Source organism: Chelonia mydas, chromosome 2 (genome assembly GCF_015237465.2).
Source record: "Chelonia mydas isolate rCheMyd1 chromosome 2, rCheMyd1.pri.v2, whole genome shotgun sequence".
In the NCBI taxonomy this organism is placed as follows: Eukaryota; Metazoa; Chordata; order Testudines; family Cheloniidae; genus Chelonia; species Chelonia mydas.
The window spans coordinates 44720456-44732945 of record NC_057850.1 but is presented as its reverse complement, the minus strand read 5'-3'; the positions used below and the strand labels follow the sequence as shown (position 1 = coordinate 44732945).

At 41.6% G+C, this 12490-nt stretch overlaps 1 protein-coding gene across 4 annotated transcripts in view; it reads right to left on the bottom strand.

The window, feature by feature from the left end:
• The window catches only part of PIP4P2 (phosphatidylinositol-4,5-bisphosphate 4-phosphatase 2), a 61241-nt gene extending 52344 nt beyond the window's left edge, over positions 1 to 8897 (bottom strand). For 2 of the 4 annotated variants that reach the window (XM_043539366.1, XM_037892319.2), the window contains exon 1: positions 8490 to 8876. In XM_043539366.1, the coding sequence (XP_043395301.1) occupies positions 8490 to 8595 (106 nt within the window). In that variant the 5' untranslated portion in view covers positions 8596 to 8876. Of the gene's footprint in view, positions 1 to 8489 lie in introns of all 4 variants that reach the window. The other 2 variants (XM_007052907.4, XM_043539367.1) reach the window with 2 other exon arrangements.
• Between the last annotated feature and the right edge of the window lie 3593 nt (positions 8898 to 12490).

Sequence of the window (12490 nt, the reverse complement as noted above, 5' to 3'; positions counted from 1 at the left end):
GGTGGCCAGGACCCAGGCAGTGAGTGCGCCACTGAAAATCAGCTCGTGTGCTGCCTTTGGCACGCATGCCATAGGTTGCCTACCCCTGGTCTACAGCCATCCAGTGGTCTGCAGAGCCATTGATGGTGGTCCACAAAATAAGGCAGACAGGTGGTTAGGGACTCAGGCAGTTAGTGACTGGGAGATGGTCCAGAAGAAGGTTCCCCTCAATGTGCACTGCAGAATAACAACTGCCAGTAAGAGGTTATAATCTAAATCCTGCCCTGGCCAGTAGAACCACGGCCCAATGCATCCTCTGTCATAGGCATGCTGCTGGATTATTTCTCTATAATGTATTCTGCTGCTCCTCTCAGTAGGAATATGCATGCCTACTCTCTGCTTGCCGTAGCACGCACACTTGTGGGATAGGCATTTCCAACTCCCTAACTCAACAAACCAGGCCCTTCTGGGATATGACAATCCCTACCACACTCTGTGTGCTTTTGAAAGATCCTGCCCTGCTGCTTGTGTGAAGAGAAGATGCTCCCTACCTATCGATGCTTCCAATGCATCACATTGAGCCCTGGGGATTTGTCACCAGCCACACAGTCCTCATTATTAAAAAGAAAAGGAGGACTTGTGGCACCTTAGAGACTAACAAATGGGTTAGTCTCTAAGGTGCCACAAGTCCTCCTTTTCTTTTTGCGGATACAGACTAGCACGGCTGCTACTCTGAAACCTGTCATTATTAAAAAGGTGGTTCTTCCTCTTAGAAGACTTCATAAATAAGAACATAATTAAGACATTGCCAGCACTTGAAAAGTGTATCCAGCATCTACTAGCCTGAAAACTAAGCCTGCTAGCCTAGGTGAAAAATACACAGATTGCTAGGAGCAAAGGTGGAGGAAAGAAGCAGCAGTTTCCTCCCCACAAAGCGGTGCTGCTACACCTCCAAGCCACATCCTCTCCAATTTAAAGGAATAAATCAGCTGTGTACTATCTATTGGGTACTGTATTTAATTAGAACATGTCCAAACATTTAATGTATTCAGACAGGGCAGGAGGCAAAAGGGGCAGTACCCCAGCCCTCTGTTTGAAAAGGCCCCCAAATAGAGTGGCGCTGCAACTCCATGCTCCAGGTCACAAGCCACTGAGCAGGGAGCTGGACCCAGTCCCATGGGACAGGAGCTGCCATAATGAGGGGAGTGCAGAATGGGCTGGCTTGCTCCCCACCCAGGTTTCCCCTCAGTGTTTTTGCACCCTAGGGGATTTTTGGAAGGGTGGGAGGCCTCCGTTTCAGCTTTTGCCCCTACACCCAAAAAACCTCTGTGCAGCCCTGCACTCAGCTCTGGAGACAAAGCCCTGGCTGGGATGATTTAATTGAGGATCGGTCCTGCTTTGAGCAGGGGGTTGGACTAGATCACCTCCTGAGGTCCCTTCCAACCCTGATATTCTATGATTCTATGACTAGGGGGCACTGCTCTGAGGGGTTAGAAAGCAAGCTCCAAGGCTCCTTGGCACACCACATCCCTAGACCTAGAACCGAGGGTGGGTAGGGACAGAGGAACTGATCTCTGACTGGGTGCTAGGTGAAAGGGGGTAAAAGCCGAAGGTGGGAACATCTCCTTCTTTCCACTGCCTGCGCTCTTGCTGGGTCCTAGCGATCTATGGATTTTCTTGCTTGCTCAACCAGCACGTGCGATCCACGGGGTGCTCCCCCATGATCTACTTTTGGCACCTCACCACTGAAGAACTCCTGCTTCTGCATCTCTGCAGCTCCTAAGACATACAAGAGAGAGGAGTTTCTCCTGCAAGTCTCCTGAGGTGTATGGGACAGCCTATCTAGCGGTGTGTAGCTTAACAGTTTCAGATTGCAGAATGTGCAACCTTAACTCTTGTGTGTATACATTACAGTGCGCTCAGTAGCCATATATTATATATTTTCTTTTTAACTAGCAACTTGCCTTCCTCAAGGGTAACTGAGGTAGAGAAGCAATTAACTAGGAAGCTACAGCAACTTAGCCTATATACTGTATGCCAGCAAATTTTCACTATTCCTTTAAGCCAGTGTTTCCCATATTTGGGACGCCGCTTGTTCAGGGAAAGCCCCTGGCGGGCCAGGCCGGTTTGTTTACCTGCTGCGTCCGCAGGTTCAGCCAATCGTGGCTCCCACTGGCCGCAGTTCGCCACGGCAGGCCAATGGGGGCTGTGGGAAGTGGCAGCCAGTACGTCCCTCGGCCCGCGCCACTTCCTGCAGTGGCGAACTGCGGCCAGTGGGAGCCGCGATTGCCTGTAAGAGTCACTTACATGAAAGTCAAAATTATTTTGTTTTGCTACTATGGCTTAAAGCAGTGTTTCCCAAACTTTGTTTACCTGCCGTGTCCGCAGGTTCAGCCAATCGCGGCTCCCACTGGCCGCGGTTCGCCACTGCAGGAAGTGGTGCGGGCAGAGGGACGTACTGGCTGCAACTTGCCACAGCCCCCATTGGCCTGCCGTGGCGAACCGCGGCCAGTGGGAGCCGCGATTGGCCGAACCTGCGGACGCGGCAGGTAAACAAAGTTTGGGAAACACTGCTTTAAGCCATAGTAGCAAAACAAAATAATTTTGACTTTCATGTAAGTGACTTTTACAGGCAATCTGGTATACATACTTAGAACAACAAAATGCTTAAGGACCCTATTAACACAGGGATTCTGCACCTTTTCTATGGGAGGAGTATAGAGTGTTTTAATAAAAATATTACACGTCAAAATCATTCAAGCTTGTTGCTTCCTCCTACCATCTGAACATGAAATATAAGTGCTGGGCTCTCTTACAAATTTTCACTGATGACATCATAGAAACTATTAAGTAACAATATCAATTGGCAGGAAAACCAGATTTAAGAAAAGTGCTACAACATAGGCTTATATCTAGGTCCAAACCCAAGTCATTGCACAGATTCATTCCCATTACATAATTAATAATCACATTTTCAAAATACTCTGAACTGTACATAGAGTAATAGTTACAAAACAAAGACTCCTAGGAAAAAAGTAACTGAATATGAGAATTCAAAATGCCTGAAAACCTATATACTTTAAAGCTAAGGAGGTTATAAATATAAGGAGTGAAGGCATAATTAGATCCCAGGGAAAGAAAATGCAATCTCCATGACCTCTGTTACTGGTTTGTGTAATTAAGAATGGTAGATGATGGTTAATGTTAACCAAGAGCACAGCAGAGCTACATTTTCATATCCAGCCCTGATTTTCTGACAGTTTAAAGATTACAGCATACAAAATAAATATTTGCTCACCTGCAGCATTTGTCCACTTTCTTTAGTACTCCCATCTGCAGTGTATTCTCACATAAATCACTTTTTGGTTTATATTTAGTTACTGTTTAATCTGTACGTGAAAACTGGAGATCCTAATTTGTTACAAGCCTGGTAAAAATAGAGACCCAAATCTGCTCCTATTAAAGCCAGCCTGAGTAGGACTGGAACCTCATACTTTAAATGCTGCCACTAACACTGAACTAATCTCATTTAGTTTAGACAGTCTGAGCTTTTTCTGACATTCTGTTTCATTCAAGAGGTTTAACCAGTTTAAAAAACATCTATACCAATGTATTTTGCAAACCATAGATTCATAATTATATTTAAATTTTAGATCAGATTTATTACAATTCCTAGCTCCAAATCTAAGTTACTTTCTTAAGTAAAAATTAACTCCCTCTTACTGCACATTCAACCTTTACCAACAGGCCAATTTTATTACTCCTATGGAAGAGAGTTTAACAACACAGCATTAATCTGGATCCCAGATTCACAAGTCAATGACCTACTGTATCAAACTTTCTTTTTTTGTGTGTGGCCTGCAAAACCAAACTCGCAATGATGTGTTAGTCACTTTATTCCAGGGTGGATAAAAATCAATGATTTTTTTAAAAAAATAAAAAATAAATTTAAAAAAAAATCAGATTTTTTTATTTAAATTGGATTTTTTGATAGATTTTTTTCCCTCAAAAAGCATTTTATCTAAAGATAAAGATACATTATAGCTCAAAGATATCTCATCATGGAACAGGGATTATAAATTCTAATTCTACAGTACGAGACAATATATTCATGCAATGTTTAAAAAAAGTTTTGTAAATGAGTTCCAACAGTTCATGGATTCGGGACCCAATTTTATGGGGTTCCAGGGGCTTCTGCATAGATTATTTAGGTTAATCTTTCTATCTACCCAATGAGACTCAGTGCTCAGCCAAGAAGACACTTAGTAAAAGCATCAGAGATGCTTAGTTTTGCAGTTCTCAAACTGCGGATTTGTGTCTCCAGAGATAACATGCTTTTTAACAGCAAAAATATTTTTAAATAAATAAATAATATATAGAGGTGAGAAATAACAGACCCTATTGTCCCTCTGCAAATTTGTGTACCCAGAGTCAATCCCTTACCTCTCTCTAAAAGTGCAAAGTTTCAAAAAGTTCAATGAATAGAAGATTGTTGGGGGCGGAATAGATCTGGACAAGGAGAAGAAGTCTGGAGATAAATGTGAGAAGGAAGGGACAGGCAGTAGAAACAAAAGTGAAACTGAGCAGCATATCACAGAAGTCTTGAGGTCTTTCTGAGTGTAGCTTTCATTGATTTGAGATCTACCATACCATTCTCTCACTAGAAGGGAAAACCTAAAATGGCAGCAGGCCATAAAAGAGATACAGTTTGGGAATATTTTAATGAAGTTCCTCTACCTGAGGGTAAGACAGGCATGTGTGCAAAATGCAAACAGTGCAACAAATAAATGCAAGGCCTGGTTGCCCAAATGAAACATCAAGAGAAGTGCTCATTCTCAGGAGGAAGCTGCCTTGGTGATGATGAAAGGAACATGTCTGAACATGCAGGATCTTCAGGTTGGTAAACTTTTTTATTTCATACTTCTTTCTTAAGGACTGCCTGTCTTCCTTCTGGACTATTCCTGAATTCTCATGTTTGAGCAAAAAATAGTTGTTACTCTGTGATATTATCATTTTAGATGCAGTTGTGATAAAAAATAGCTGAAATAGGCAGATCTTCCTTTTACAATTTCACCTTTAAAGTAGTACTGAGTGTCAGTGAATGCAATGAGTAATACTAAATGAGCAGTATGGTAATAATAATTAAATAACTGCATTGACTTATTTTGTTTAGGAGAATCCATCCTCAACATACAGGATTCTAAAGACTATCCACCTTCAAGATCACCATCATTTTCTATAGTTTCAGAGTTATCTGCCAATGACAGTGTTTCAATCACATCATGTATGTCACACAGCCACAGAATATCACCTGTAGCAAAAAGAAAAAAAAAAAAATCTCCATCATCCAAAAACAACCATAGATAAGTTTGTGATAAGAATCAGCAAATTACAAAAAGAGGTAATTGAAGAAAAAATTGCCCTGTTTATGCAACAAACTCTCCTTTCCCTATGACTGAGAACCCACACTTCATTAACATGGTACAGTCATTAAGACCATCCAACAGAGCAGTCCACCCAAAAGTCTACCCAACAGTCCACCCAACAGAGCAGATGTCGCAGGCAAATTGCTGGATAAAGTGTATGAAAGAGAAATTTAGCAGTGTGCAAAAGATCTAGAGGGTGAAATCCTTAACCTGAGTCTTAATGGGTGGAGCAATGTCCACAATGATCCTGCTGCATGTGCTTATGTGACAACAGAAAGGAATGTCTTCCTTACAGAAACAATTGATACATCAGGAAATGCACACACAGCAGAATACTTACAAGAAGTAGCAGTAAAAGCTATAACAAACTGTGAAAAAAAATTCAAATGTCTAGCACGCAGCTTGGTCACAGACAATGCTGCAAATGTATCCAAGGCTAGAAGAAATTTAGAAGAGAGTCCCAAGCTAATAACATACGGCTGCAGTGCTCATTGATGCACCTCCTAGCCAAAGACTTCAGAGTTAAATTACAAGCATTAAAAAAAACGAATGGGACAAGCACTGTCTCCAGTTCATTTTCTTGCAAATATTCTCAATACTTGGTATCAGGGTCAAACCTTAACTGCTGAAGAAGAGAAGCTGGCTATGGCATGGACTTCCAGCAATCATCCCTCCATAATGCCAACTATAATAAACTTCAGAGCTAAGGGTGAACCATTCAAGAAATATACGTTTGCTGATGATGTTTCAAAGAAAGTTACACCAGTGAACTGGTGAAAGTCACTTAAGCACTTGGATTCAGAGACTGTTGAAGTGATAATTTCACTTTTAACAGCAGCAGCTTCTTCTGCCAGTGTAGAAAGAATATTTTCTTCCTTTGGACTAATTCATTCCAAATTGAGAAATCGTTTGGGACCTGAAAAAGCAGGAAAGCTTGTTTTTCTTTTCCAGATTATGAAGAAAGAGGAAAATGAAGGTGAAGACGACCGAGTTACCTGCAGAAGCCAATATTTTAAGTTTCTCATGTTGACCTGGCTGACACAGTTGATTTAATTTTTGTTTTTGTTTTTTAAATATTTCATTTAACTATTTTAGTTAAAAACAATTTTAACAAAAACAAACCTGATTTTAAAAAACTTGAATGTGTAACTAAATTCAAAAAAATCATATGCTTGCTTTGTTAAAGTATTAAATGTTTGCTGTTGAAGAAAAAAAAATCCAGAATACATAACACTGTTGTTTTAGTTAAATAAAACAATTTAAATGTCTGTCTGGTAATGTTCTCCTCCTAATAAAGCATGGCGAGAAAATCCTCCAAATATTCATGATTAACCTGTTGAATTGGAGATATTTATGAAGTCATTGGGAGGTGAACTATCTGCTTCATTTACCTTTGGTAAATTAAATAACCAAACAATCATTCATTTTCTGATACAGCTGTAAAACTAATTTGAAAAGTTTTCAAAATAAATCACTTTAAAAATGTATTGCGTGTACCTTCTAAAAATGAAACCTACATCTATCTCTGAGTTGTGAAGAATATGTATTAAGGTTATAACAACCAACAAGAATGCACTTTTATGCAGAAATCCATGATTAAATCAGGTCTTCCTGACTAGTGATTTAAATCAAATCCACCCTGCTTTATTCGGTATAGATGCTACTGTACAGAGAGCTACTCTCTGGTACCAGTTTGCCCATCAGACTAGAATTCCACCACCTGGTGCCTACCGGTACAAGGCTTCGATGACCGTTGGGAATTAAATGGGGGTCTTTTTATGTCTTTTTTCCATTTGTTCCAGTTTGATTCTTTAAGATATGCTTGCAGGTAAGATTCTGTCTCCGACAGTTAACCATACTGAATTTAGTTATTCGCAGTTAAAATATCCTTTGGTTTAATCCCACCTCTAATTAATGGGAGGACTAAATTCCAATAATTTACCTTTCAAACTCTAATGCGTGAATCTGCTATTATAACTATATCTGTTCAAGCCTGCTCTGAAGTTGTGAACAATTAGCTTAAAAAAAAAAAAAAAAAAGAGTTCAAATGTGAACAGGGTTGCCAGAAACATGCTCTACCTACCTTTTTTAAAGCATTATCCATTGTTTCTCAGTTTTTTCTTTGCTGCCCAAATGTCCATGCAATAAAGAAAGTGAGATTGCTTTTTCTACCTGAGAAACTGCCATTTGTTTATTCCTTTCCTCCTTCAGCCTATTGTTCACTAAACTATACACATGCCTGCTTGTCTCAAGGCCCAACAAGGGCCGTCCCCCTCCTCAAGGCCAGGCAGTCCCATCAAAAGCAGCTGTCGGCAATCAGGCACAAATCAGACGCGATTTTCTCGAAGCTTAATAATAATGCAAGCATTATTTCCTCTCAAGACAACTGAAGCAGAAGATATTGAAAGGTGAAAGGTACTGTCAGCTCCACAAGAAGTTTGGTGTCACTTTTCACTAAGAGGTGCTTCACAAGCAGCACCAAAAGGTGCGTGGATTTTTAAATTAAGACCAATTAAATATGCAATATCCCACCCAGATTTAAAAAAAAAAAAAAAAAAAAAAGATTTTCAGTATAACCATAATTACTGAGATCTGAACGGAGATTAAAAAATATGACTTGCTGGTGGGTCGTAGGAACAGGGAACCCTCAAGTCAGCAGATGGGCCCGGGGGAGGGGGACGTTGGAGGAGGCTTTCAATGAAGATCAACACAGATTGCATGGTTTTTCTTGTTTGTTTTTTTAAGCAACAGCCTCTCAAGGGCACGGGAACAACGTGTGCACCAAACACACCCTGCCCCTGCCTCGGCCAAGCAGAGGCTGCTGAGCGATGCGCGTTGGGCTCTGCACGTCTGACTCGCCGCCGGTAACAATGCACTGATGGCTGCTGCGGGGGAGCCGGGAATGCGGCACGTTGCAAACTCATCGTGCAGCCTTTCCCACCCGCCCCCTCCCGCCAAGACAATACCCCCGCCTCCGGGGCACGCCGAGAAACCCCCGCAGGGGCCCCCACCCTCTCCCCCACCCTCTCCCCCGCCCAGGTTGGAAAGGCTGGCCGGAGAGGGGGGGAGGCAGTGGGGACTTACCTCTGGGGCTGCTCTCCGGTAAATAGGGCGGCGCGGTGGGGGTGACATTGCCGGAGCTGGGCGCGGACAGCAGCGGGGAGCGCTCGTCCACCCCGTCAGCAGCCATGACTACTGCGGCAGCAGGGCAGGCTCAGCCCGGGGAAGCGCTCTCCTCGCTCGGCCGGCGCGTGAGCGTGTCACACGGCGCCGGAGCGAGGGGGAGGGGAGCGGCACCAGCAGCGCGAGAAGACGGGGGAGGGACTGGGAGCGGGACCAGGAGAGGGAGCGGGACCTGAAGGGGAGGGGGTGGGACTAGCTGGCCCTCTCTATGTCACAAGCTAATGAGGCGGAGGATGGGGAAGGGCAGAGCTTCCACTCCCTGCAGCCTCGGCCAGAGTTGATGGGGGTGAGGGGGATAACTTATGTGGCAGCTGATGCCTGAGCCTTAAGATGAGGATGGCAGGAAGGAGCAACTGGTGTGCAGGCTCTTCTCCCGGGAGAAACTGGGACATGAGCAGGAGCCAGAACGCCTATGGTTGCCCAGGCCACCACTGCAGCAGGAGAGGACAGCCCTGGCACCTGGGGGTTTGTTATGAGGCGCCGGCACACACACACACAGGACCCCCCTCCTCCTTGCTTGCTACACCTGTTCTCTCACTGTCCTGTCACTAGTCAAGAGCTGTTTCTTGCACCAACCAAAGTTGGTCCAATAAAATATAGCACCTCACCCACTTTGTCTCTCTAATATTATAAATAAGATTTTCATTCCAGAATTGTATGCAGACACCATTAGCATGGGGAGATAAAGAGATGGGTACATTTCGCTTTTTCATCTGGAAGTTTACTAAACAAAGATGGAAAAATTAGTATTTTCTCACTCTCTGCTTTTTTACTAGTGGTTTGATCTGTTATGTCTCTCTCGCTCACTCTCAAGGTTTTTTTATGACAGTTTGCATGGGGGTGTCTGCACAAAATTAAAGATCCCATGAAAAAAATAATGTTTTTAAAAATAAACTAAAAAAAGAGATAAAGATAAACAACAAAAAGCAAAGGGAGTTGATCCATGTAGTAGCTGGCCTTGTTGTTACTACTTTTTCAATTGCATCTTTCAAAAACATGATGAGGAGGCATATGTTTCCTCCCTATGATTGTAAATACTGATGTGCTTATGAAGATGATAGCAAATCAGTGACCTTTACTGCAGTTTTAAATATGCATAAGGAAATTCATACTCTTTTTGTCATTTGAGTCTGCTGCTCATCTGGGAAGGGTCTCCTCTTCTGGTGTCAGTGAACTCTCTGAGGACACAAGGCACCACTTAATGCTGTCCCTGCCTGAAATCCCACTCAGGCACCAGCTGGAAATCCCAACTGAAGAACTGGGGATAATCTTTCCTATTGTATTTTTTGCCCTAGATTGCAAAGAGACATATGCTTGTCACATCGTGTCATCTTGATACATTACCCACAGATTAGAGATTTCAAGGCCCTCCTAATGTGTGGCATGTAAGTGATAACACAAGAAGGTGTGCAGTTATTCTGGATAATATCATATGCCTGAGGCATTAGGTGGATTGCCAAGTATCATCAGCCATCCCAGAAGTGTGATTATGTAGGACAACTGAACTTCCTGAAGTGTGATATTGGGAAAATGCTCTTACATTTTTGTAACAACATGATAATAAGTCCTGATCCTGAACTTTGAAGTTGGATGCACACACAGCGATTTCATTAGCTAGTCAGATTCATTCCCTCTTAATTTTGTTTTATAAGATTTATTACTTAGAACTGGCCAAAAAAATTCTGACAGAACAATTTTCCATTGGAAAATGCTGATTCAAGGAAATAGAAACATTTCACAGGAACATATTGATTTTGTCAAAATTTTAGATGGGAAGTTATCAAAACATTTCCACTTAACTGAGGTTGAAATGTTTCATTTCAATAAGGATGATGTGTTTCATTTTGAATTTATCATTTTGACTTGTTAATATGATACGATAGCCAATTATAAATTTAAATGAAACAATTCAAACATAACAAAACATTTCAACCTTATTGAAACATTTTGACATTTCTGAAATGAAGTATTTCAGGATTGTCCTTTCACGAGAAATTTCAACTAATCGTTTTGATTCAGGATGAAAAATAATTTTGAAATGTTGACATTTCCTGAAGAATGGAAATTCTGATTTTTGACCAGCTCTAAATTTGCCATGTGAAGAATAATACCTGACAGGGAACCTGGTGGTTAGGTGCATATTGGCAAGGAACCAGGCTGAAGGCCAAGTACTTCCCTCACCCAGAAAGTGCCCTCTTGTCGTCTCCAACCACTGTGCTCTCTGGAGTGTTCTGTTCCCCTCTGAAAATGCTATAACTGACTTTTCAAGAGGCAAACTTTAAGGCTACATAGTTCTGAACCATGTGATTTTGTTTTTGTCCTTTCATTAAATTAGACTGATCCTGAGAGGTGCTGAGCAACCCAAATTCCCATAGATTTAAATAAGAGCTGATGGTTCTCAGCACTGCTCAGGATCAGGGTAGACCTTAGAGCCTTTTCCTGCAAGGGCCCTTTAAATTCCCATTGGTTAGATGCCTAAATACCTTTGAGCATCTGGGCTAACATGCTGCTTAACCCCAACTCTCGTTGGGGTTCTAAGATGGTGTTAGGCTAATATCAGAATCTCAGTAATAGGTCTTCAGTATTTATAGTTGAAATGTACCTCCAGCCCAGCTTCCTACTGTGGCCCTGCTATCAAGTACCCAGTTTTCAATAAATATATGGATTTCTAATAAAGGAACTGACATTTCCAGCCACACACCTTTACCATTTCTGCTGTACTCTGAAAGATACAATAGCTAGAAAGGATAAATAAAAAGAGGTAGAAGATAGGCAGGTTCACCAATACCCACTGCACTGCAGTTACAGGAAATTGATTGTGTGAGACCCATCCACTGCATTTTTCCATGCCTCAGAGGAAGGCTTAAAAACCCTAATATCACTGCCAATTGCCTAAATGGAAAACTACATTACAATTCAGATCTGTTAATTAGTTGAACTCTGGGCATATGGGCAACAATTATTGTAGCTAAGCATCTCATTATACTGACCTATAGCTGGAGAATGGTTGGTGTCTAAATAATTGCCTATTAAGTAAGTATAAAAGTAACACACAGTCCCAAATCTGAAATTATTCTCATTGGAAACTGTAATCTTGATTGGCAGGAAAACTGCTTACATGATGTACATTTTTTTCTAGTCTAGCTTTGTATTAGTCAGTGTATTACAAACACTGTATTTGATCCCTGATTTCTAGTTACATCTTCGGGGGTCGGGTGGGGGGTGTTCAACACTACATAGTTATTTTGAGCACAGTGAACCCTTCCCTGTTCCCCTGGAAAGTACTAGTTCCTTTCAAAAACATAATTTAATTGCTTCATCTCCACCTAATCACATTACAGGTTCTCAAGATTCCTCTTTTTCTTTGTATCTGAGTTCACCACTCAATAAATATGTATGTATATCCTCTCCTGCTGTAAAAACATTCAATTCATTTAGTAACTTCAATCAAACGTTACTATACTAGCTGTTTCTGAGCAATTTTCTGCTTTCTTCTTTTCTGTTACATCTGTCTAGCTAGATGAATTTCATTTGATCCTTTAGATGTATGTTCTATTTTTTGGCATCATAGATTTTTTTATTTAATCTCTGATTTCTAGTTACAACTCCGGGTTGTTTTTTTTCAACATTACACAGTTATTTTGAGCACAGCAGTTTGGATTTAAGTTACCTGTTTATCATTTAAGCCCTCTTGGTCTTTGATCTAAAAAATGAAATAATGTTAGTTCTTAGATGAGAGATGTTCAAGAAAAACCCAGGGTGATCCAAGGTTGGTTTTGGCACTTCGCTAGGTGGCACTCTTCTCTCTGAGTTGGCTACGCTTGCAGATGTCGAGCGCTTTGAGTTAAACCAGCCTTCTTAGAGCGCAGTAGGGAAAGGGCTGCAGTCTGTCCACACTGACA